General features: G+C 36.1%; 1 protein-coding gene across 1 annotated transcript in view; it reads left to right on the top strand.

The window, feature by feature from the left end:
• Nucleotides 1-15: 15 nt before the first annotated feature.
• Nucleotides 16-22361, top strand: part of Pde7a (phosphodiesterase 7A) — a 175822-nt gene continuing 153476 nt past the window's right edge. The window contains exon 1 of the mRNA XM_023722384.1: nucleotides 16-221. Within this exon, the coding sequence (XP_023578152.1) occupies nucleotides 84-221 (138 nt within the window). The 5' untranslated portion in view covers nucleotides 16-83. The remainder of the gene's footprint in view (nucleotides 222-22361) is intronic.

The raw sequence follows: 22361 nt of genomic DNA, 5'->3' as shown, positions 1-22361 counted from the left end.
CCCGAGCCGCTGCCCCCTCCCAGCGCAGGGGCCGGCGGCCGCGGCAGGGCGGGCGCCGCGCGCAGGCAGGGCGGGCGTATTCAATGGAAGTATGTTACCAGCTGCCGGTGCTGCCGCTGGACAGGCCGGTCCCCCAGCACGTCCTCAGCCGCCGAGGAGCCATCAGCTTCAGCTCCAGCTCCGCGCTTTTCGGCTGTCCCAACCCCCGGCAGCTCTCACAGGTAATCGCCTCCGCCGCTGTATCGGGGCCCACACCGGGGGGCTTTTCGCTTTTGTTTCCATTGCCCACCCGCTTCATCTTCGCGACACCCCAGCTCTCGCCGCCAAACCGGGCCCCAGCTTTGTCTATTGTTGGGGGATTCCTAGGCTGGCCTTCCGAATTGAGAGCCTTTCTTTTCATTCCCGGTGTTGTCCATCTTCAGTTCGCCGTCTTCCAGTCAAACCCGCAGCCCCGGGGACCCTTCAGACCTTCCCCACGCCATCAGTGTGCCCGCGGTTCAAGCGTCAGCATGATTTTGTCCTTTAAGGTTTTCTCGACACCTTTCGGAAGTTGGGCCCCTCTTCCTTAGCTGCAGGCCCCCAGCTCACCTGTTCACCTCTGCTCCCCGCACCCCCCGCACGTGTGCCAGCCTCACGCCCCTCGCGCCCCAGCTCCCGCGCACTCGGCCGTGCTCCTGTGTACCTGCGTGCTCAGTGAACAATAGGCCCAGATGCCCCCTTGCTGTCTTCGCCCCAACTCCTTCATTTGTACGGATGGGCCTAAAGTGGTACCGGAGGAACAAGTCTGCGAAGTTGATAGCCACGAATCGGCTTTGTTTTCAATTTGATGAGATCTTTGGAGAGAAACAACCAATGTGTACTCACAGGAACACATTTTAAATGATTCTATATCAGCTGCTCCTGAGAACTTACATTTTTCTTATGCTAATGTCTTTGTCCTAACTCCTTATTACTGGCTGATTTTAATTGGAATGGAAGACAGGAACAATTTTGCTTTGTTTATATACGAGCTGAGTGCTCACTGCTAGCTCTCAAAAATTTTGTGGTCCTGACCACTTTTTAAATCAAGCTGTTTATTTTACCTATGGCTTAATATTACCTTTTATGGGAATCTTATCTCCAGTTACACTGTAGGTATCTTGAGCGAAGTCAGTGTTACAGGTTTTTTTTTTTTTTTTTTTTTTTGGTAGTGTAGACAGCACCTTTTAGAGATTTTGCTTTATAATTATCTAGTAAATACCACTTGTCATTCACCGAAGTTGTTGATAGAGCAAGAGCCTTATCAGTTTTTTTTCTAAGTTTTTATTTCAAATCAAGCTTCTTTCACAGCACAACGTGGTATGTTTACAAGATCAGTGTAGATTTGTAAAACTTACTAAAATGTGAAGTGGCATTTTAGGTAATACTACATTGTTACTTATTTTGAAGGTTAGTTCTGTGACTTGCATTTTTAATATTGCTCAAGTGTTTTTAGGTTGCAGAATTAATGTTGAAGAAGTATTAATATACTACTAAAAAGGTTTTTAATAGTGGCAATTCAAGGTCTTTAATGGCAGGAACTTTGTTCATTTCTAAATATTATACTTCTTTAGATCAGCAGGCACGTGACTATACCTATTTCCAGCTGCGTCTAAATAATAGAATCACTGATGACTTATAAATTATAAAATACTTCAAAGGTTTTGTGCTCCCTGAGGACAAAATGAATGAGAAGGAAGATTCCAAGGGATTTAAAGTCAGGCTGATGCCAAGATGTCTTAATTAATCTACAGAGACTAAATTTAAGTTCTATTGTTTCTTGACTCATTTGCTAGAGTTAGGTTTAAATGAGTAATACAATTCTAAAAATATGGTTGTGGCAGATGTAGCATATATTGTAGAATTACTCTATGTTCTACTAACTCTTAACATGTCAAAACAAACAGGAAAAAAAAAAAGACCAAAATAAATATATAGGTACCTGTTACACTTTGGATAGAAGTTTTGGATTGACACTTTTTCTCTGCTCAACATTGGCTGATAAACTTAACAGACAGTTGAGATAAGTATATTTGCTATTACCAATATTTGCTATTATGTGCATTTTGTTTAATAATAAAGCATATATTGATACTGAGTTCTTTGGGAATTTATAATAGGGAAAGGAGGTTAAAAACCTTGGAGTCTTCTTCAGAGCACTATGAAATAAACATTTAGTTAAATCAAAAGCTTCCCTTACTCCTGAGTAAAGTTAAGCCTAAAGTTACAGAAATTGTAAAGAGGTTTGTAATTTTATTTGAGTCTTAAAATTATTTTTTTAACACTTTAAGTAAAATACTTTATAGTTTTTCCAGTTTTAAAATATGTCCAGAACTTTCTCTTTTTTTGTATTTTTGAGACAGGGTCTCACTATGTAGTTCAGGCTGGCCTTGTACTCACTGTGTAGTCCACACTGGCCTCAAACTCTCTTGTGATCCTCCTCCTTCAGCCTCCTCAAGTGTTGGGCTACAGGTGTATGCCACCTGGCTAAAACTAGTGGTTTTTCAGTTCTTTTTTTTTTTTTTTTTCTAGTGGAGTGTAAGTCATAGTAGGGATTTAGTATCTGTTGAATGATTGAATAGGAAATGAAATCACCTCTGATTGAACATCAGTTCCAAATATAAAAGTGTAAGAGCATCACACTAGAGTAGAGATACATTTATCCAAAATTTGGTTTTGAACTTGTAATTGCAGACCAATAGATCTGGGAAATAAGCAGAAAAGACTGAGCAACCAAAATACATTTAGAGATCTCCTCAAAGCATGTGATATTTAGGCAAAATTTTCTAAGTAGCAAAGAATTTGAAATGGCATGAGAGGGGGGCTACGGGCTGTTCACATTGCAACAGTGGACAGCTACACACCAACAGCTAGGAATGGGAAAAAAAGCTTCCAACTCCGCAACCTGGGGACTTTTAGTTTAGGCAATTGATTGTTGGACAACACAGTTATTAGTCAAAATAATGCTAGTAGAATCTGCTTTTACAAGTTGGAATACTTGTACTTTTTGTTTTTTTTTTTTAAGACTTCAGTGTCAAAAAGTTCAAATGTTGTTGCTTAACTTGTCCACTTGAGTGGATAACTTGAATAAGTTTGATAAGCTTGAATTATCTCAAAAATTCACTTATTGGAACAGTAGCTTTTCTAAGGATTGCAGGTAAATGATACATTAACCTTTGATTTTATTTTATTTTTTTAAATTTTTTTTTACAGTTTCAACAAATAATACACTGCATATATTCTTCTTAGTGGTTAATTGCTGTACAAGATGCAGACTTGTGATCCTGTTAACCTTTGATTTTAAACCAAGTCATATACTACCTTTTCAAATGGTTGAGGTTTCTTTTAATTATTTGAATAATAAATGAAGCCAGTTTCTTGTTGTGTTTGGATATCTAGCTGAGTTTAAATGTTGGTCTTTCTGAAGAAGGTTCTTCACCACAGATGCTTTGCATAGATAGGGGCTCAGTAAATGTGGAAGTTGGGTTAGTATATTGATACTAATGCCAAAACACTGCTGGGGGGGGCGCGGTCAGTCAGATTTTATATCTACTGGAAACATCCTGTTTTAGAATTTTGAGGTTTAATTTTTAAAATATATCATAAGATATTGTTATTGGACAAAATACTGGGATCTAACATGTAAACATGCTTTTAATACCATAATGAGCAAAACTTAAAGTGTTTTGGTTATTTTATTTTTTTCAGTACTAGAAACTGAACCCAGGGTCTTCACATTGAACTACATCCCCACCCACTTTTTATAAGTGTATGCTAGCACACCTGCCTTTTTTTTTTTTTTTCCTAAAATACTGTGCTCTTAGGCATGGTACAGCATACCCATAATTCCATCACTCTAGAAGGCTGGGGCAAGAGGATTGCAAATTCAGACCAGCCTGGGTAACTTAGTGTCTTAGTTACTCTTCTCTTGTTGCTGGGACAGAATGCCTGACACCCAAAATTAAGGAAAGAAAGGCTTATTTGGAGGTTTCAGTCCAAACCCGGCTGGCTTCAAAGCAGAGTGCCACATGGCAGAGGGCAGCAGTTCATGGCCTGGAAAACAGCAAAAAGAGCAAAGGGAGGGGCAGCAGCTGTGCCTTCTAGTTAGCTTCTCTCCCCTCCATACATTTGTATGTAGATCATCTGCCCCAGGGCAAGTGTAGCACTCACCCATAATCCCCCGCGTTTGGATTATGAATTAATCACAAACTCTAGAAGCCCCCCCCCAATGGCTGCATGAGGCTTTTGGGGGACATCTAGACACAAACCATAACATTTAGCAAGACTGTCTCAAAAATAAGGGTAGGAGATATAGGTCAGTTCAAAGGCCTTCCTCTTAAGCTCCAGTGCTGGGGGAAAAAAAAGTCACAAAAAGCTGTTTCACAAATATTTACTCACGGAATACCTATGAGGCTGCTTGTAGTTAATATTAAGAAAATGTAAAAATCCATAGCTAAAAAGTCCATTGTGATCCTGCCTCTCACAACATTAACACTTTTTAGTAATCATTGTGTCCATTTTCTCTTGTTTTTAGCAGTGTTCATAGTATATCACAAATTTTCAAGGTCTTGTCTGTGCCAGAATAGTTTAGAGCTTCTTGGAAAGAAGTTACTCTTTCTAGATGTTTGCAGGATTGTGGTGGGAAAAGTCCTAGGACTATATGTGGTATGGTTACTGTACAAGATTTATCAAGGTGTGGCAAGACTGTAAGTGAAGAACATGTAAATTTTTGGGATAAATCAGGGTAGCTTGACATAGCTGTTGAGCCTTAGGCAAAATTAAAGGTTAAACAGGTATTTCTAGATAAGTCAGTGAATATAGGGGAAGAGGACATCAGGAGGCCATTTATATACACAACATGTAGACCAGCACTGTCCTGTAGAATGTCCTTTTGTAATAATGGACATGTTCTCTTCACCATTCATTATGATAGTAAGTAATTAGTCATATATAGGCAGTGCTCACTTGACATGTAGTTCGTATGACTGAGAAAATGAATTTTTAGTTCACTTTTAATTATTGCGTATAGCTAGTAGCTACTATATTAGCAGAGCAGATGTATAGATTATTGCTCTATAGATCATTAGGACAAGTTTGATCTGTAAGCAACACATTCTCTAAATGTTGAGTATTTGTTTTCAGGGTTTTTTTATACACAGAATTTCATGCAATAGATCCCTTCATGTATCTTTGATAAAATTTGTGTAATCAGTAGATTTAGTCAAAAGGCAAGAATTTTTTTTGTCTTAATCAAAAGGCTCTTAACATTGGACAAGGTTAGGGTAAGCGATCCTCCTCCCTTTAACCTCCAATCACGTAGTACCAGATAACAGACATTGTGCTGCTGAAATGAGTGCATTGTTGTGCCTGAGTTTGATATAAATTATAGTAAGAGATTTATACTATTTGCATTTCTTCTGTGAAATTTCATTTTCATTATTTATGTAAGGCCTGTTTTATATCCATCAGTTTGTAAATGTACCTTATTGCAAATTATGTTACAATTGTAGTAGCTTCTCAAAACCTACATGGGGAAGCTGATACAGGGGATAAGCTGATACAGACAGTTAGCGGTTCTCTTTATAAGGGATCTGTGCCTTGGGTTTTGTGGTTAATACCAAAAGTGTCTCTTGTTCATAGGTAATTTTCTTTGAATGAGATTTTTGGATTGTTGCTCCATGCCTCCACCTACTGGTAGAGATAGCTCTTCATTTTCAGAAGGTGATGAGTAGGGAGAAAGGACAATATGATGAAGAGAACAGAATTGTTAATTGAATAACAAAAATTCAACAAAGCCAAAATAAGAGTTTTGAACTCCAGCTTATTATCATATAAAGTACTTAGCAAATGGTGCTTATTAAAGACCAGGCAATCTTGCTTTGATGATGTTATTTCTGATTTTGGAGTAACTTGCATCATCATATACTTCGTTTGGTTTTTAATTTTTATAAAAATTAAGGTAAGTGGTATCGTGCACTGTTTTTGCACGGGGTAAAGTGAGCTTCAGGACAATAACTTGTCCCAGGCAACACAAACCTTGAGACGCTCCTGTTGTGTTTGATCTCACTTTTAATCTTGTCTGTCTCAGTCATGAAGTGAGTGAGATATAGTTACAATGGTAAGTTCATGGATTATGGGTTTTATTGGCTGATGGGGTAAGAGGTATTCTGAAGGTAGTGTGCAGGGTGCTCAGGTAATTTGAAACCCTTTGATGAGTGACTAAAGAAGTTATAGAGACATTTATTTGATTTGAAGGGAAATGGACTCAGATTTCAGGAGGGGAATGGATGGAGATGAGGAGTTGATGATGAGAGATGATAAGATTAGTGCTTTTTTCTAAGATATAAAGGGCCACTACCTGAATGAGAGGAAGAAGATGAGGGGTAGTACAGATACTGATTATCATATGTTTCCAGTGCTGCACTCTGTTCCTAAGTCACATGGTCTCTAACTTAGAGAAGAGACAAATTTAAAGTTGTCATTTATGTAAGGTAACACTTGTTAAAAAGGGGTTAAACTTCAGGTCAGTCTGACTCTAAAGCCTGTGTATTCTGTTCTACTTCCTGTTGTCACATGTGAAGAGTGTTGTATCGGAATATGGGTAAGGACCAGTAGCTAGAATTGTTTGGAGAATGGAAAAAGAGATTGCATTTGACCACACTAGTGACTGAAGAAATGGATAATAAAGGAATACTTAATGAAGTATTAAACTATTTCCAATACTGTGATTGGTGCTTTTAATCCTTAGCAAAAACTTAACATAGTTGGTATTACTCCCATTTTGTTCCCAGGGAGTCTCCTGAGCTTCCAGATATCAAATGTACAAACTTTGGTTGGGGGTGGGTAGGGGCTGTCATGTTTTGGCTTTCCCACTGGCCTTTTTTGCTTTCAATTTCATGGATTTTTTTAAAATGTGAGAATGTATAGGTTACATCTGTACAATGTTACTATGATTGTAAATTGTAAATTTTCTGAAAATAATTTGGCAATTGAATAAAAAAATCAGTACTTAGAAAATCAATACTTTTGATTGACAACTTACCTTTGGGAATCTATCAGTAAATGAACTGTTGGTAAAGACTAACCTTTGAGAATATTTATCCCATTATATTTATAATTGTGAAAAGTTGAAAAATAAAAATATCTTACATATAGGTAAATAGCCTTTCTTATTATGGAATTAGGTTTTTTTATTTCCCTGTTTAACTACTTAGATGCTTTAATGAATTTCAAGAATTTGTAACAGCATAGTTTAAAAATAGCTAAAGAAATTTTAGCATTTTTATTCTGTGTTGTACAGCCACAAAAATGTTTGAAGAATTGGAACAGTATTTAATCACGAGAGCAGTGTTTATAACATAATTCAGTTGGGGGTAAACCCCAGTGTATCTTAAGAATTATCCCAGTTTTGTGTTTGTTTTGTTTTTGTTTTACAATAAGGTGCAATAACTTCCTCCTTGGTAAAACACCAAATGGCAGATGCCACCACCAGTTCAGCGTGAGTGACATAGGTATAGTGGGAAGTGACTCTCAAGGATGCTTTGGCAGCGGCATGGCCATGCTGAGGCTGCAGGGCTGGCAAGTGCAAGACTGAGCACAAGGAATGGATCCGTATCACGAAGCTGTGGCTGCTAGTCAGGGTCAAAAAGAGCATGTCTCTGGAGGAAATCTTTCTCTTTTCCTTGCCTATTAAAGTGTCTGAGATCATTGGCTTTTCTGGGATCATCCCTCAAGGATGAGATTTTGAAGATCATTCCAATGTAGAATGGAATGTAGATCGTTCCAATGTAGAACGGACCAGCAGATCGCATTCAGGGCATTTGTTGCCATTGAGGACGACAAGGGTTGTGTCAGTCGTGCTTCAAGGAGGTATGCACTGCCATCATCATAATCATTCTGTCAACTGTCCCTGTGCAGAGAAGTGACCCTTGAAACAAGATCAGCAAGTTCTTCCACTTGTCCCTTGCAATATGATAGGTCACTATAGTTCTGTACTGGTTTGCCTGATTCCTGCCCCAGAGGCACTGGCATTGTCTCACCTCATTTGCAAAGAGCTGTTGCAGATGGCTAGTATTGCTGACTGTGACACCTCTGTCAGGGGCTACACTGCCACATTGGGTAACTTTACCAGAGCCACCTTTGATGCCACCCAAGACCTGTAGTACCTGATCCCCAATTTCTGGAATGAGATCATGTTCACTAAATCTCCCTACCAGGAATTCACTGACAGAGTCTCTAGCTTCAGCGCAGGGTTTTTAATGCAAAAAAAAAAAAAAAAAAAGTGAATGAAGCAAGAAATTTAAAGTATATATCCATTTATGCTTGCAGAAGCTAGATATGTTTTAATTTGCTAATTGAAGCTCTCTGGATGGTGAAATTTCATTTATGATTTTATGTAATGTTATCAGTATTTTTCTGTTAACAAAAGTCTCTTTTTTAACCAAAGTACTGTAGGAATGAAAAGTCAAGCCAGTTGTATTTGTACTGCGGTCTTTGGCAGATAGAGTGGGCTGCTTTATAAGGTTATAAAATTCTCAGTGACAGTGAAAACAATAGCTTGAAAGACACTTGGATAAGAATATCATCAAAAGAATTGACTTTTCTGGCTCCTTTAAACATCACCATTCTAAAATCATTTGAGTAATTTATTTATATTCATGTTAGGTAGGTACATCTGTATTGCTCTGATAATTGGAATTTTACCCTCTGGGGGAGATGCTGGGAAGTAAAATGGTAGTTTTTGTTTGAAGGAAGAGCTATATAATGACAGCTCATGAAGTCTTGAACAGCAGGAGTGGTGAAAGGGGAAAAATAGGAAGTTAGGTCTTAGGAATTTATTTCTTTTAGAAGATAGAAGAAAATGTCTTGCAGTTTGGGAGACCACATAGATGATGAAACAAGAACCAGAGTATAGATGGGAAGAGGAGAAAGGTTTTGTCACCCACACACCCTTCCTTTCTTCCTTCTTTATTTCTCTCTTTCCTTCTTATGAGCAGAAGAAGCTATATAATAAGATGATTGTGAATGTATTGAGTGCTCATCTCTGGGGAACACAAAAATGGGGAGTTCATTACGCAGTGCCTTAAGGCAGAGGTTAGTGCTAATGACGGATTCTGAAATTTACTACAAAGGTTTTAAAACCTTTGTATATCCTTGCAAAGAGCTTAGGAAGCAAAAGTCATACCTTTTCTCACTCTTTGAATTTGTCATCTAACTTTGAATATTTGTAAGTGATGTGACTTTTTTAATTTTATTAAGAAACAGCAATGAGACAGTTTCAAAACCAGTTAGTAGAACAGTTTAAATAATTAATAGATTGCATATTGTTATTTTCTTAGTGGTTATCATAGTACAAGATGCAGACATGATATCCTGTCCAAATATAAATCTTTCTTCTCATTGAATGAAGAGAAAGTAGCTGCATATCTATCTTAACTATTTTGTATATACAGATACAAAATGGTCCTTCCTTTGTATCCCCCTTTTTTTTTTAGTTTTGTTAGAGATGGGTATTCTGTTGACATTTAAATATTGTAGGTATATGAATTCAGCAAAATAATCCAATATAGTCCAATAGTCCATAAAAGTAGTGGGTTATCCATAAGACTGGCAATGTCAGAAGTTGTTCACGTGAGCCTTTCAAAGCTCAGCATATTAATATGGCTTTAATTTATATACCTAGTTTTTATAATTTTCTTCTGGATGGTGAACACCAAGATAAAGCAAGACCTATATAAGAAGAAATGAGCTGGAGAGATAACATAGCGGTTTACGCATCAGGCTCTACAGCGCAATCTCGCAGGTTCGAGCCCCCGACCTGCCTCTACTTGGGGGCTGGGGAGATGGCTCAGTAGAATAAGCGCTTCCCTGGCAAGCACAAGGGTCTGAGTTCAAGCCCCAGTTCCTCAAAAAAAAAAAAAAAAGAAAAGAAAAGAAATGCATCTTTTGTATCTGATAAGGTCAGTCAAGTTTCCTCAGGATTTATCCTGTTACCCTGTACCACAGTTTGTAGATCCTTTGTCAGTGTCAGCCATGTGGATGAGTCACAGCCATTGCTTGGTCAATTTGCTCTTTGAAAGCCTGAGAAAATGTTTTCTCTCCATGTGACTCTCCTTAGGCACACTCTAGTCATTGATCACTTTCCTCTTTGGCCCCATAATCTCCTTAATCAGAAAATTTGGGACACAACTGAGTTACATGATGTTATGGTATATGTTCTCCTATGTCATGGGTCTTCACTGACCTTGCAAGCCTAGGGCCAAAATGTTGGCTGTCTTTGCAGCGCTTCTATTTCTCTAATTTTTGGTCTGCAAACTTAGGTTGTTAAGCTTATTATTACCCTACAACATATACAGTTGGATTTATCCTCACTGTCTCTCTGAATATCAAATATCTTAGGCACAACATGGAACAGGTATTTTCCATTTAGTATTGATATGTTGAACTTTAAGTCTCTAAAGAATATTGAGAAGAAAATTAAAAAATAAAAATATGAATAAACAATTACATATTTTTACACAGAAATTTAGAAACTTAACCATATACAGCATTGTAGCAGGACAGTCCTGTGACATCTTCTTTTCTTGTCACTTTTTTTCATTTATTACCTTTTTTTAAAAACAAACATTTACTAGAGAGACAGTATGGCAATAATTGGTATGTCATGACAAGCAGTACATATTTAGAAGACCAAAATGACAGGCATTCCAGTGTGACCCTTCTATTACATATTGCTTTCTTCAGTGCAGTTGCTTAGTTCACAGGTATCAGCATATATAGTTAGTCATGGTGAGAATCCTACCAATTAACTGCTAGTTTTGAAAACCTGCTGAAGATTCTCAGGATCATTGCCTTATCCATCTCGTGTGTATAAATGAATGGCTTTGCCCTGTCATGTTTCCCGGCTTTTCTCCTTACCCTCTCCTTGTCCAATCCTCAAGTTCTTGCTTTCCTTTTAATTGTGTTGTACCTTTCTATTTGTATTTCTTCTTTTGAGTTCTGTGACTTCTGATATATTGTTTAAATCACAATTTTAAGTGTGTCTAGTTAAAAATTTAAGTATGTCAGATAGCACCACCAGTGATATCTTTTCCTTCTTATTTTCACTACATATTATTGCCCCAGTGTATCTTTTATACTTGAAAACATTTTTATCACTCATATTTTTGTGTAATAAATTTAAGTAATTTCATTCATGAATTCAGTAGATATGTGTAAAAAGTACTTTATTTTAGCACCCAAATTTTGAAATTCTGTGGACACAATTATAATTTAAAAATATAAAATTTCTTGTGACCACAAAGCTGTGTGGCAGTGTCAAAAAAAAATCAAAACAGCATGTGAATTATAACATTTTAAGTAAGTGTCACAGTAAAATTTTGTAAGAAATGGATTTCCAATGGTATAGATGAAGCTGATACTTTTTTCTCACTACTGGGGGTTGAACACAGGGGCACTCTACCACCAAGAGCTGTCCCTGTAGAGCTTTTTATTTATTTTTCCCTTCAAATTTGAGATGCTTTCTCTGGCTGGCCTTGAATTTTTAATACCTTTGCTTCAGCCTCCCAAATAGCTGGGATTATAGACAAATGCTACACACCTAACAGGGGACTGACTTTTTTTTTCAATTATTTTTTTTCAAATATTAGTAAAAAGAAGGGGTCCAGCATTGATTCTGTTTTTATTTTTTAACTTTAATATTGAAAATGTGGAGCCAGGTATAGTGATGCATGCCTGTAATCTCAGTATTTGGGCGATTGAGACAGGAGGATTGCTGCAAGTTCGAGACCAGCCTGGGGGGGGGGGTGTTCAAAAGTGAGCACATAGCAAGACCCTGTCAAAAAAAAAAAAAAAAGAAAAGAAAAGAAAAGAAAGAAAGAAAAGAAAGAGAAAGAGAAAGAAAATGTGTTAGCTTTCTGTCACTATCACAAAATACTTAACAATTTATAAAGGAAAAAAAGTTTATTTTGGATCATAATTTTGGAGGTTTCAGTTGCCAACATTCCCAACATTGTTTTTGGCCTGTGGGGAGGCAGGACGTCATGTTGAGAGCACATGCAAGGCAAAATTACTAACTTTCTGGCTGAAAATGGGAATCTCTGTCACTTTCCAGGGCACATCTCCATTGATCTGAAGACTTACTAGGGCTGAGGACCAATCCTTTACCATGTGGATGTTTGGGGAACAGTTAAGATCCAAACTATAACAGAAAATACTGAGAAAATTCATTTGTGAATCTAGAGGATGGTAATATACATTCTTCATTGGTAGTATTATCCATTTTTCTAAGTTGTATGCCTAAAAGTAATCATAATTAAAATTATTTTACTTTAATGCTCTGACATGGTTCTGTTCTCTTCATTTTCATCATCCATTTGACTGACTAGGTGTTGCTAGGCCTCAAGGCAGTACTCGATAGTAAGTTTCAAAAAGTTAAGATTGACAGTTAAGATTTTCTTTTAGAAAGTGGCACAGGAGGGTGAGGGAAAGGAAAACTAGCATATTTGTCAACAGAATAGTTCTAGAGAAATGTATAAGGGCTGGCCAGATAGCTTAGTGGAGTAAAGCACCTGCTGAGGCAGACACAGGGAAAGGGGTTCGATCCCTGGCCTACTGTACTGGCCCTGCTCCTCCAGTGCGCTGAGACAGTGACTGAGACTGGTGTGGTGGTGCACACCTATAATCCCAGTACTTGGGAGACTGAAAACAGGAGGATCACTAGGAGCCCAATCTGTGTAGTGAGACCCTGTAGACCCTGTACTAAACACACACACACACACACACACACACACACACACACACACACAAAAAAAAAAAGAAAGAAAAAAAGAAAAAGAAAAAGAAAAGAAAAATGTACATGAAGAAATTGAGGACCTATTCTCTGAAACTCCATGCTCATGACAGAGTTTGTAATCTACTGATTTACTTCACTTGCATGTTATTACTTTATTGCTTTATTTTACTATTTTCTATAGCTGTACAGAAATAACACTTTACCTCTCTGTCAGTTTTGTTCCCTGGCTTTTGATAACTCCCAGTACTCAATTGCTATACTTACTCTTTCTAAGCCTTCTTTGGGAATGTCAAAATATTAGTATTCGAATGGGAGGATATAAATATAATTGCACAACATTTTAAAAATTAGTGACCAATACTCAGAAGATTACATAATATGTCTAAGGTCACACAGTTAGTGGAAAAATATAAAGGAAATATTAGTAATTAAAGATTTGGGGAGGGTCATGGGATGACTCTGTCATATTAGTGAAGACTGATAAAGTCTAATGTGGAAAAAGTTGTGGGAAAATGAGTTTTCTTATGTGGAGATAGAACATTATTTGGTTCAACCTTTTGCGAACACAGTAGGCCTGTGTTGCTTGAATGAAAATTTTAAATGTAAATACAGACTTTTCTTCAATCCTGGAATTAGTCTAAAGAGATACTTGAAAAATTTGCTAAGATACATGTAAATAGATTTTTTAAATTCTATTTATAACATTGGCAATGATGAATATATGTCTTTATTTCAATGTTCATCAATGAGAGATTCATTAAATTAATGATATATTAATTTGACAGAAAGCTGCAATGAGGCCATATGGCCAGATTTGTCGCAGAAAAATATAATAGCAATTTGAGTATGGGGAGGGAATAATTACAATGTGGGTGTTGCATTAGTGTATTAATATATCTTTCTACAGAAGATCTGTATTTGTAGATAAAATCATGAAAGATACTATATGAATGCATTCAAATCTGTAAGATTGCTCAGTATAATGTTAATAGTAGTTATCATTGAGGGGTGAGATTTTTGGTAATGTTTATAATCTTTTTACATTTGTGAATTTTGTTAAACAATAAAAATGTCATTGTTTTTTGATCAGAAACCAACAAAGCTATTTTTTAGAACCTCCCCAGTAGAGAAATAACCCATACCTATTAAACTATCATTTAAATAGAATTATAAATTATGAAGAGACTAAGTCCTAGTTAATAAATACAGTTATATAGAAGGTGATTATTCACTACCATATTCCTCTTTGTCTGGCATATAGTATGTGTTCAAATGTGTAGTTTATTAATTAAAAGTATAGTATAATTTTATGTATGAAAGAATACACTATATTCTTAGTGAAAAATGAAGAAGTAGGCATAATGGTGGCTATACTACAAAAATGTTTTTGCCTACTTCAGAGCCTCAATATTAAACTTTCTGCTCTAATTGAGGATCTCATTTAATTTATTCACATATTTGAGGATCTCTATATGTTTAACTCATTCAGTCTAAAATGTCCTCAAGAAAATGTATACGTAAAAGTTTTAGAATATCAGTGTTACAAGAGACAAGAGCTCATCCTCTTAGCACATAGATGAATAAGCTGAGAGGTTAAAGGACATATCAAGGCAGGCCAGATTTTGGCTCTACAACCATACTTGAATGTTTTTTGAATGGGGTGACTAGTTTATAAGGCAGTCTGTTGTGGTATTGAATAGTTTAATGGATTCAAATATTCATATCCAGCAGGAATGAATCTTTATTTGGAACAAGTATCTGCAGATGTAATGAAGTTAGATGAGATTAGGGTTTAGAAAAAAATCCTAAATTCACTCAGAGAAACACAATGAAGAAACTGTCTGAACATGGCTCAGACAAAACAAAATTCTAGTGGTGCATCTCTATGCCCTGAACTCCACAGACTGCCAGGAGACAACAGAAAAATGAAAGAGACGAAGAATAGTCTCACCTGAAGCTCTCAAAAAGAACATGTCCTCAGCACCTTGATGTTTTTACTTCTAGCCTCCAGAACTGAGAGAAGTAACTGTCTGTTTTTTGAAGCCACCCTTTTGTGGTACTGTGTTAACAACAGCCCTATAAAATACAAATGACTTCGTTTTAATTTTTATGTTCCTTCTTTGAATTGGCAAACATTTACTGAGCACTTTTTAGTTCCAAGCACTCTTCTAGTTATTATAAATAAGAAATTGTTCCTGCTTTCATTCTTGGTGCTCAGTACTGTAAGAATAATAGCAATGGAAATACATAACTACAATACACTCTGCTACATATTTTCATTAGGATAGTATATAAAGTTAAGCGAGTTGGTACTTGGACTTGAAGAACTAGGGCAGGTTTTTTTAATTTTAAGGTGAGATCTTTGTGCTTGAATTCAGAGATAGTTGAATTCAACTTCCATGGGAGCTCTATTAGGCTACCTCTAGTACTGTGTCATTCCTGCCTAGTTTGGGATGTGTTCAGCTGCACAGAAGCCTCCTGTCACTAGAATTCAGCCCAAATAGATGGTTGAAGTAATTTCTAAAATGCATTCAGATCACTCATTCTGCTGAAAATACCAGTGGATTCTTATCTCAGTTAAGATAAAATCCCAACTCCATTTTTTATATGCACCCATATAATCTGATTCCTGGGATCACTGCTATCTCTTCAATCTTACTTCTTTTTGCAGCTGCCTGTGAATATGCCAGCATTGTTTTCATGTTTGTCTTTGCTTGTGCTATTTCTTACTCAGGATTTTCTCATGGCTCCTTGCACAAGTATCAACGCAATCTTTGCAGAAGAGCCTTCTGTGGTCCCCCAAAGTAAAATAACACCCCTCCTCCATCTTTTTTTTTTTTTTTAAGTATATGCCACACACCTTTAATTGTCTGCTTTTTTTTTTTTTTTTTTTTTTGGTGGAACTAGAGATTGAACTCAGGCCCTTGCGCTTGCCAGGGAAGTGCTTATTCCACTGAGCCATCTCCCAGGCCCCTAATTGTCTGCTTTTACTTAGCCTTGTCTGTCAAAGAATGTGGTTAGGAAGTGAATCTTGTTTCCTATATTTGCTCCTATGTTCCTTATGTGCAAAAACAAAGCAAGGTTTCTGTACAGAGCAATGAAGATAAACTTTTTAGTTTTGTTCTTACCATTTGAGGACATATGTCATCATAGCTTTCCTTTGGGTAAATCCCAAATTATATACTTCTAATTTCATATTATAATTCTTCCTTCTTTTTATCCCCCTTCTGAATTATCTTAGGTATTGAAACTCTTAATCTCTAAATTTATATTATTTTCTTTTAAGAATATCCTCAGATTTAGAAAAGTAAGTTACACACAGTAACACAGCTGTTCATATTATTTCTAGGATTTGAACTTAGATCTCTTTCTAACTAGAGCTCCTGTGTGCTGTGCTTGTCTGGAGGCTGATGCTTTGGGTGAGTAGGAGGTATAGTTCTAGAATTAGAATAGAAGCCTATCCCTTTGAAATAGAAATAGCACTTATTGTTTGTTTCTATAAGAATTGGGTTATATTTGTTAAAGGGAACTTTAAAAAGTAACTTACAGAATTTTTTTGGACTAGAGTTAATATATGCTTATTACGAAATGCCAAGAATATACCAGAAATAGAAGAAACAGCAGCCATAGTCCTGGCCCCTGGAGATTAACATTTTAGATCATTTTAATCAAGTAGTTTTTCTATACAGAAATGAAATACTGTGCTGATAATTTTTATAAATAACTGTTTAGTTTTTGAAATCATTTCCTAATTAAGTACTAGACTAAAGAGTATTGTCAGATTTTTGAGAAAAGTGATGCCAGTCTGTATTTTCATAAATAGCATAGCATGTAAGTACCTTCTTATGCCATCTCAATATGTTTAGCTTGCATTTTTGTTGATATTAAACTTGTACGTTTACTGTTAATTAGCTACTATGTATCATCCATATTATTTGTTGCCTAGTTTTCTGTGGGCAGTTTAATCAGTTCAATCAACTTCTGACTTATGCCAAGAATAGAGAATGGATATTTTGTCATATTTGTGTCACATTTGTGTAATATTGTGTCATTTTGCCTTAAAGGTTTTGACTTATGCTACGAATTTTTATTTAGAAAATCATCTCTTTAATGATGTGAAAATATGGATAACTTTATTATTAATAAAAATTTTCAGTGTTTAAAAACTTTCCACAATATAAATTGGCCATCTGCAAGTTTGGTAATGATGGCTTTTCATTTTAATCATTGCAACACATTATTGGCTAGTTATCTCCTTAGATTTTCAATATATGGTAAAAGAAGGTGGTGGTATAAGTGTATTTTTCTATATCTCATTATATGAAACTGTAGAAAAAAATTTTTTGCTCAGGTAGTATTTTGAAAACTTGACAACTGAAGAACCAGATGTACTGCTGAAGCCTTTTTACTGGTGAGACAATGGTCATACAGGCTCCCCTGCAAGCCCATCTTTTTAATTTCTTGGTAGCCACAATTTGAGACCATTTAAATCTTTAAATTTTTAAATAGAGTTTACATTTTACATTATAAAGAATTTTTTAGTTCTTATTTTAAAAAAAATAATAAATCTTTATTTATTTATTTGGTGCAGGGTCTGGCTACACAGCTTGGACTCATCATGATCTTCCTGTCTCCACACCCCAGCACTGGGATTACAGGCGTGCGGCAGCATGCCCGGTTTTGATGGCCAGCACAGCATGACTGGGGTTCTGTGACCAGTACGGCATGCAGTACCAGGGCTCAAACCCAGGGCCTTACACTTGCCAGGCAGGAACTTAGACTGCCAAGCTATCTCCCCAACCCACTTTTTAGCTCTTTATATTATATAAGTGTATTATATAGGCTTAATAAGCCTATATATAGAATTGGACCACTGATGATGAAAGCAGAATATAGATTAGTTGAAATGTATAGAAACAACATCTTTTCAGCTTTACTTTTTTCTTTATAGTAACTGAAATATACCAAGTTCATTTTAGGAAAACTCTGGCAGTAACAAAATTTCTCTGATAGGCCTCAGCTCATTTCCATTTGAGGTAATTTTAGTACCTCTTTCCCTTATCTACAGTGTTTTTAAATTTCTTATTTTAATGTTAGGCTTAGAGCAGGATTCACGATAACTGTGCCATCATCATTGGAAATAGAAAAATAGAATTGTATTTAAAATTTTTACATCCTCATTTTATGTTGCATGGAACATTATTTTCCCATTTATCCACAATTCATACTTCCTGAGTTCAGTGATGTTCAGCTTTTTGTCTACTGTTTTAAATTTCTTAACCAATTCTGGCTTTAGTCATTAGTGTTACAGCCAAGGATTAACTCTTAGCACCATTGCTCTTGTCCATTAATCTGCCCTGACTTCAGTTATATTTGCTTAGACAACAAGAGGAGCTCCTTAAATGTAGACAGTTTGCTTAGCTCTGTTCATCTCATTGTTCACAAATGGATATTCAGCAAACTTAAGGCACAACAAACTTAGTACTTTTTTGATGACCTAGTTCTGCTGAGACTCTAGTTCATTCTTGCACCCATACTTCCTCCTTTTTCTAACTTCCCCAAACATCACCCCACTCCTGCCATGGCATCCAGTCTTTTAAAGTATCGTGTGCCATCTCAAGACAGCTACTTTTAATTCTTAGAATGATGACTAAAGCACATCTAGTGAAGTTCTTAGGTGGTATTAGCATTCAGATGTCCTCATAGAAATGTGGTAGATGACGGAGTGAAAATGAGGGTCAGGTTTATAAACCTTAAAATTTAATAAAAGGTCTCTGCATTTCTCTTGGGTCTTGGTTGTTGTAGTATGTTGACTTGTCATGGAGTAACTAGACGACTAATGGTAGCCCTTATCTTCATGACTTTTAGGATGTAATCCCTGACCAACATGCTGGTGATACTAAATACTGGATTTAGTAAAGACATCAGCTATTAAATGTGTTAAAAGAACTAAAAAGAAACCATAATTAGATACATTTAGGAAAATTAACTGCAGGTCAATAAATAGAGATTCTCAACAAGAATGTGGAAATTATTCACCACAAAACAATCACCACAAACGGCATTCTATGATGTGTGTCAAGAAGACACTCACTTTCCCCAAAACTTGTAACATAAAGCCAAAATCAAAAGCATTCTACCTAGGTACCTAGCGTTCCTTAAAACTGTCAAAATGAAAAGCAAGTGATAATTGAGAAATACTGTACATCAGAAGAGATCATGGAGACATATTAGGTAATGGAACAGAAAAATAACATTAGGAAAAACTGGTAAAATTGAAATATAGACTATATTTGATGCACCGGTGTTAAGTTTTTGTCTTTGTTCAGTGCACCATGGTTTATGTAAGATAGTTATAAAATATATAAACCCATGTATATACTAAATAAATAATAACGTGGATATATAAAATACTAATATTCAGGGGAATATTAACAGGGAAGTATATATAGTAGAGTACTCTGTTGAATGCTACTATCTTCGTAGTATTTCTGTAAAATAATATAAATATATCCCATGTAAAAAGTTTTAAAGTGTCAAATGAAAATTCTAGAGTTGAAGAATATAAAACCAGGAATGAAAAATTCGTTAGAGGGGCTCAGCAACAGATATGAGCTAACAGTAAAATGAATCATTGAACTTGAAGATAGAAGATAGACTAATATAAATTATTCAGTCTCAAACCAGAGAAAAATGATTGAAGAAAAATACAGAGGCTTAGATCTGGGGAAAATATCTAATGTACAAAATATATGTAATGGAAGTCTCAAAACAAGAAATATGCAAAAAAGTCCAAGTTTTATGAAAACTATTGAACTATACATCTGGAAACTCAGTGAACCTTACGAGGACTAATGCAGAGAGACTCACTCCCATTGAGTGTAGCATAATCAGCGTGATGAAAGAGACTATTTTGAAAGCAGCAGATGAGGAGGAGAGCAATAGTATAATTAATGATTGAGTTTTTATTATTTTTTATTTTATTTATTTTTCCATAATTTTATTGAGAAATAAACAGCAATGAGACAGTTTCAAATCAAATTGGTAGGACAGTTCCACTAATTAACACATTGCATACTGCCTTCCTAGTGGTTATTTGTTGTATGAGATGCAGACATGATCTCCCATTTACAAACACTATCAAATCCATCTATTCCTTAAATTAAGAGAATGTACCTATATATCTATCCTAACCATTTTGAATACAAAATGGTCATTCATCTGTATCCCCTTTTGTTTGTTTAGTTCCATCATTTAAATATTACAGGTGTGTGAACTCAGCAAAATATTCCAAAAGAGTCCAGTATTCCATAATAGTATTGGGTATTCCACTTGACTGGCAGTGTCAGAAGTTCTTGACCTGAGTCCCCTATAGCTCAACGTAACAACCTGGCTTTATTTCTTGTACTTTGTTTTTATACTTTTCTGCTGGATGGTTAAGACCAACATAAAGCAAGACCTATGTAACAAGAATTGTAGCTTTCGGATCAGATAAGGTCAGTGAAATCCCCTCAGGATTTATCCTGAGACCCTGTACCTCAGATTGTAGATCCTTTGTCACTGTCAGCCATGTGGATGAATCACGGCCATTGCTTGGCCAATGTGCTCTCTGTGAAAGCCTGAGAGAATGGTTTCTCTCCATGTGACTCTCCTTAGGCACACTCTGCATCATCGATCACTTTCCTTTTTGGCTCCATAATCTCCTTGGTCAGAAAATTTGGGACATAACTGAATTACATGACATTACAGTACAAGTTCTCCTATGTCCTGAGTCTTAAATGACCTTGGAAGGCTAGGGCCAAATGTTGGCTTTCCTTGTGGCCCTCCTTTTTTTCTAATTTTTGGTTTGCAAAATTAGGTTGTTAACCATCCAGAAGAGAAGCTTATTGTCATTACCATGTAACCTAGGCTGTTGAGCTTAACCTCACTATCTGTCTGAATATCAAACATCTTAGGCATAACATGGAACAGATATTTTTCATCAAGCATTGATATGTTAAACTTTAAGTCCCTACAGAATATGACAAAAAATTTAAAAAATTAAAATATATTTAAAAAATAGGAATAAAGAATTATATATGTTTACACATAAGTCCAGAAATCTAACCATATACAACATTGTTGCAGGACAGTCCTGCAACACTCCTTTTCCTATCTCCTGCCTTCATTCACCACCCCTTTCTTTTTAAACAATCATCTACCTGAGAAAGCATGGTAGCAACTGGCATGTCATGACAGCAGCCTGTATTCAGAAGACCAGAATGACAGGCACTCCAAGCATGTTTACAAATTGCCATCTTCAGTACAGTTTCTTAGTTCACAGGTGTCCGTATATATAGTTAGTCAGGGTGAGAATCCTTCCAATTAACTGCTACATTTGAAAATCTTCTGAAGATTCTCAGAGTCATTGCCTTACCCATCTTGCACATATAACTGTATGGCTTGCCTCTGTCATTTTTCCTACCTCTTCTCCTTGCTCTTCTCCTTGCTCTCTCTTCATTGTCTAGTCCTCAAGTTCTTGCTTTCCTTTTAATTGTATTATACCTCTCTATATTTCTTCTTTTCAGTTCTTATACTAGGGAAACCATACGATATTTACACATGTGTGTCTGGTTTATTTATTTATGAGTATATCTTCAAGTGGCATCCACTTCAATAAAAAGACTTCGAGTTTGTCATTCTTTATAACTGAGTAATACTCCATTGTTTAAAAACATCACATCTTTTTCATCCATTCCTCAGGTGATGGGCATCTTAGTTGTTTCCAAGATTTGGGTATCACAAATTGTGCTGCTATAAACATAGGCACACATATATCACTATGATATGATATTTTCAGATCCTCCGGGAAAATTGCCAGTAGAGAAATAGCTCGTTTGAATGGGATTTACAGTCCTACTTTTCTAAGGAGTCTCCACACTGATTTCTTTTTTCTTTTTTTTTTAAAGCGGGAAATGTACTTACACATCCAAGATTCTACAATCATATATTCATCCCAGTTTTTTATGCATCCTTTTAAAACAGTGTGGCAATAATATTTACGCAATTCAGTTACATACATCTTTACCTAGCACTAAAACAAATATTTTCTGTGCTGTTATCCTCTGCAAAACATTATTTGCAGTGATTTATAATATCCTTTTTATAATAGTATGGTAGGATATATTAAATATGCAATTATAAATTTACACAATGTAGTTTTTTAATTTTTTTTAGATGTCCACAATTAGGTAACAGTTTATTAGCATATGTTGTGGTACATAATAAATACATTCACTGGGGGGAACTGCACGGCACAGATGGTGCCATGCCCCTTTCTACATCCTATTCCCTGCCCTTCTTGGTGCCACAGAGTTTATCACCCTCTTTCCTATCATCCACCTTTTATTCTGTTCTTTACTTACGTACACTTTGGGCTTCCCATGGAAGAGAAACCACGCAATATTTAATCTTAGGTATTTGATTTATTTCACCTAGAGTCAGCGTCTTAATGAGCATTCATTTTCCTACAGGTGAGTCAAGTCACTAATTCTTTTTTTTTTTTTTTTTT

Source organism: Octodon degus, unplaced genomic scaffold (assembly GCF_000260255.1).
Source record: "Octodon degus isolate 3935 unplaced genomic scaffold, OctDeg1.0 scaffold00091, whole genome shotgun sequence".
In the NCBI taxonomy this organism is placed as follows: domain Eukaryota; kingdom Metazoa; phylum Chordata; class Mammalia; order Rodentia; family Octodontidae; genus Octodon; species Octodon degus.
This window is presented reverse-complemented; position numbering and strand designations above follow the sequence as displayed.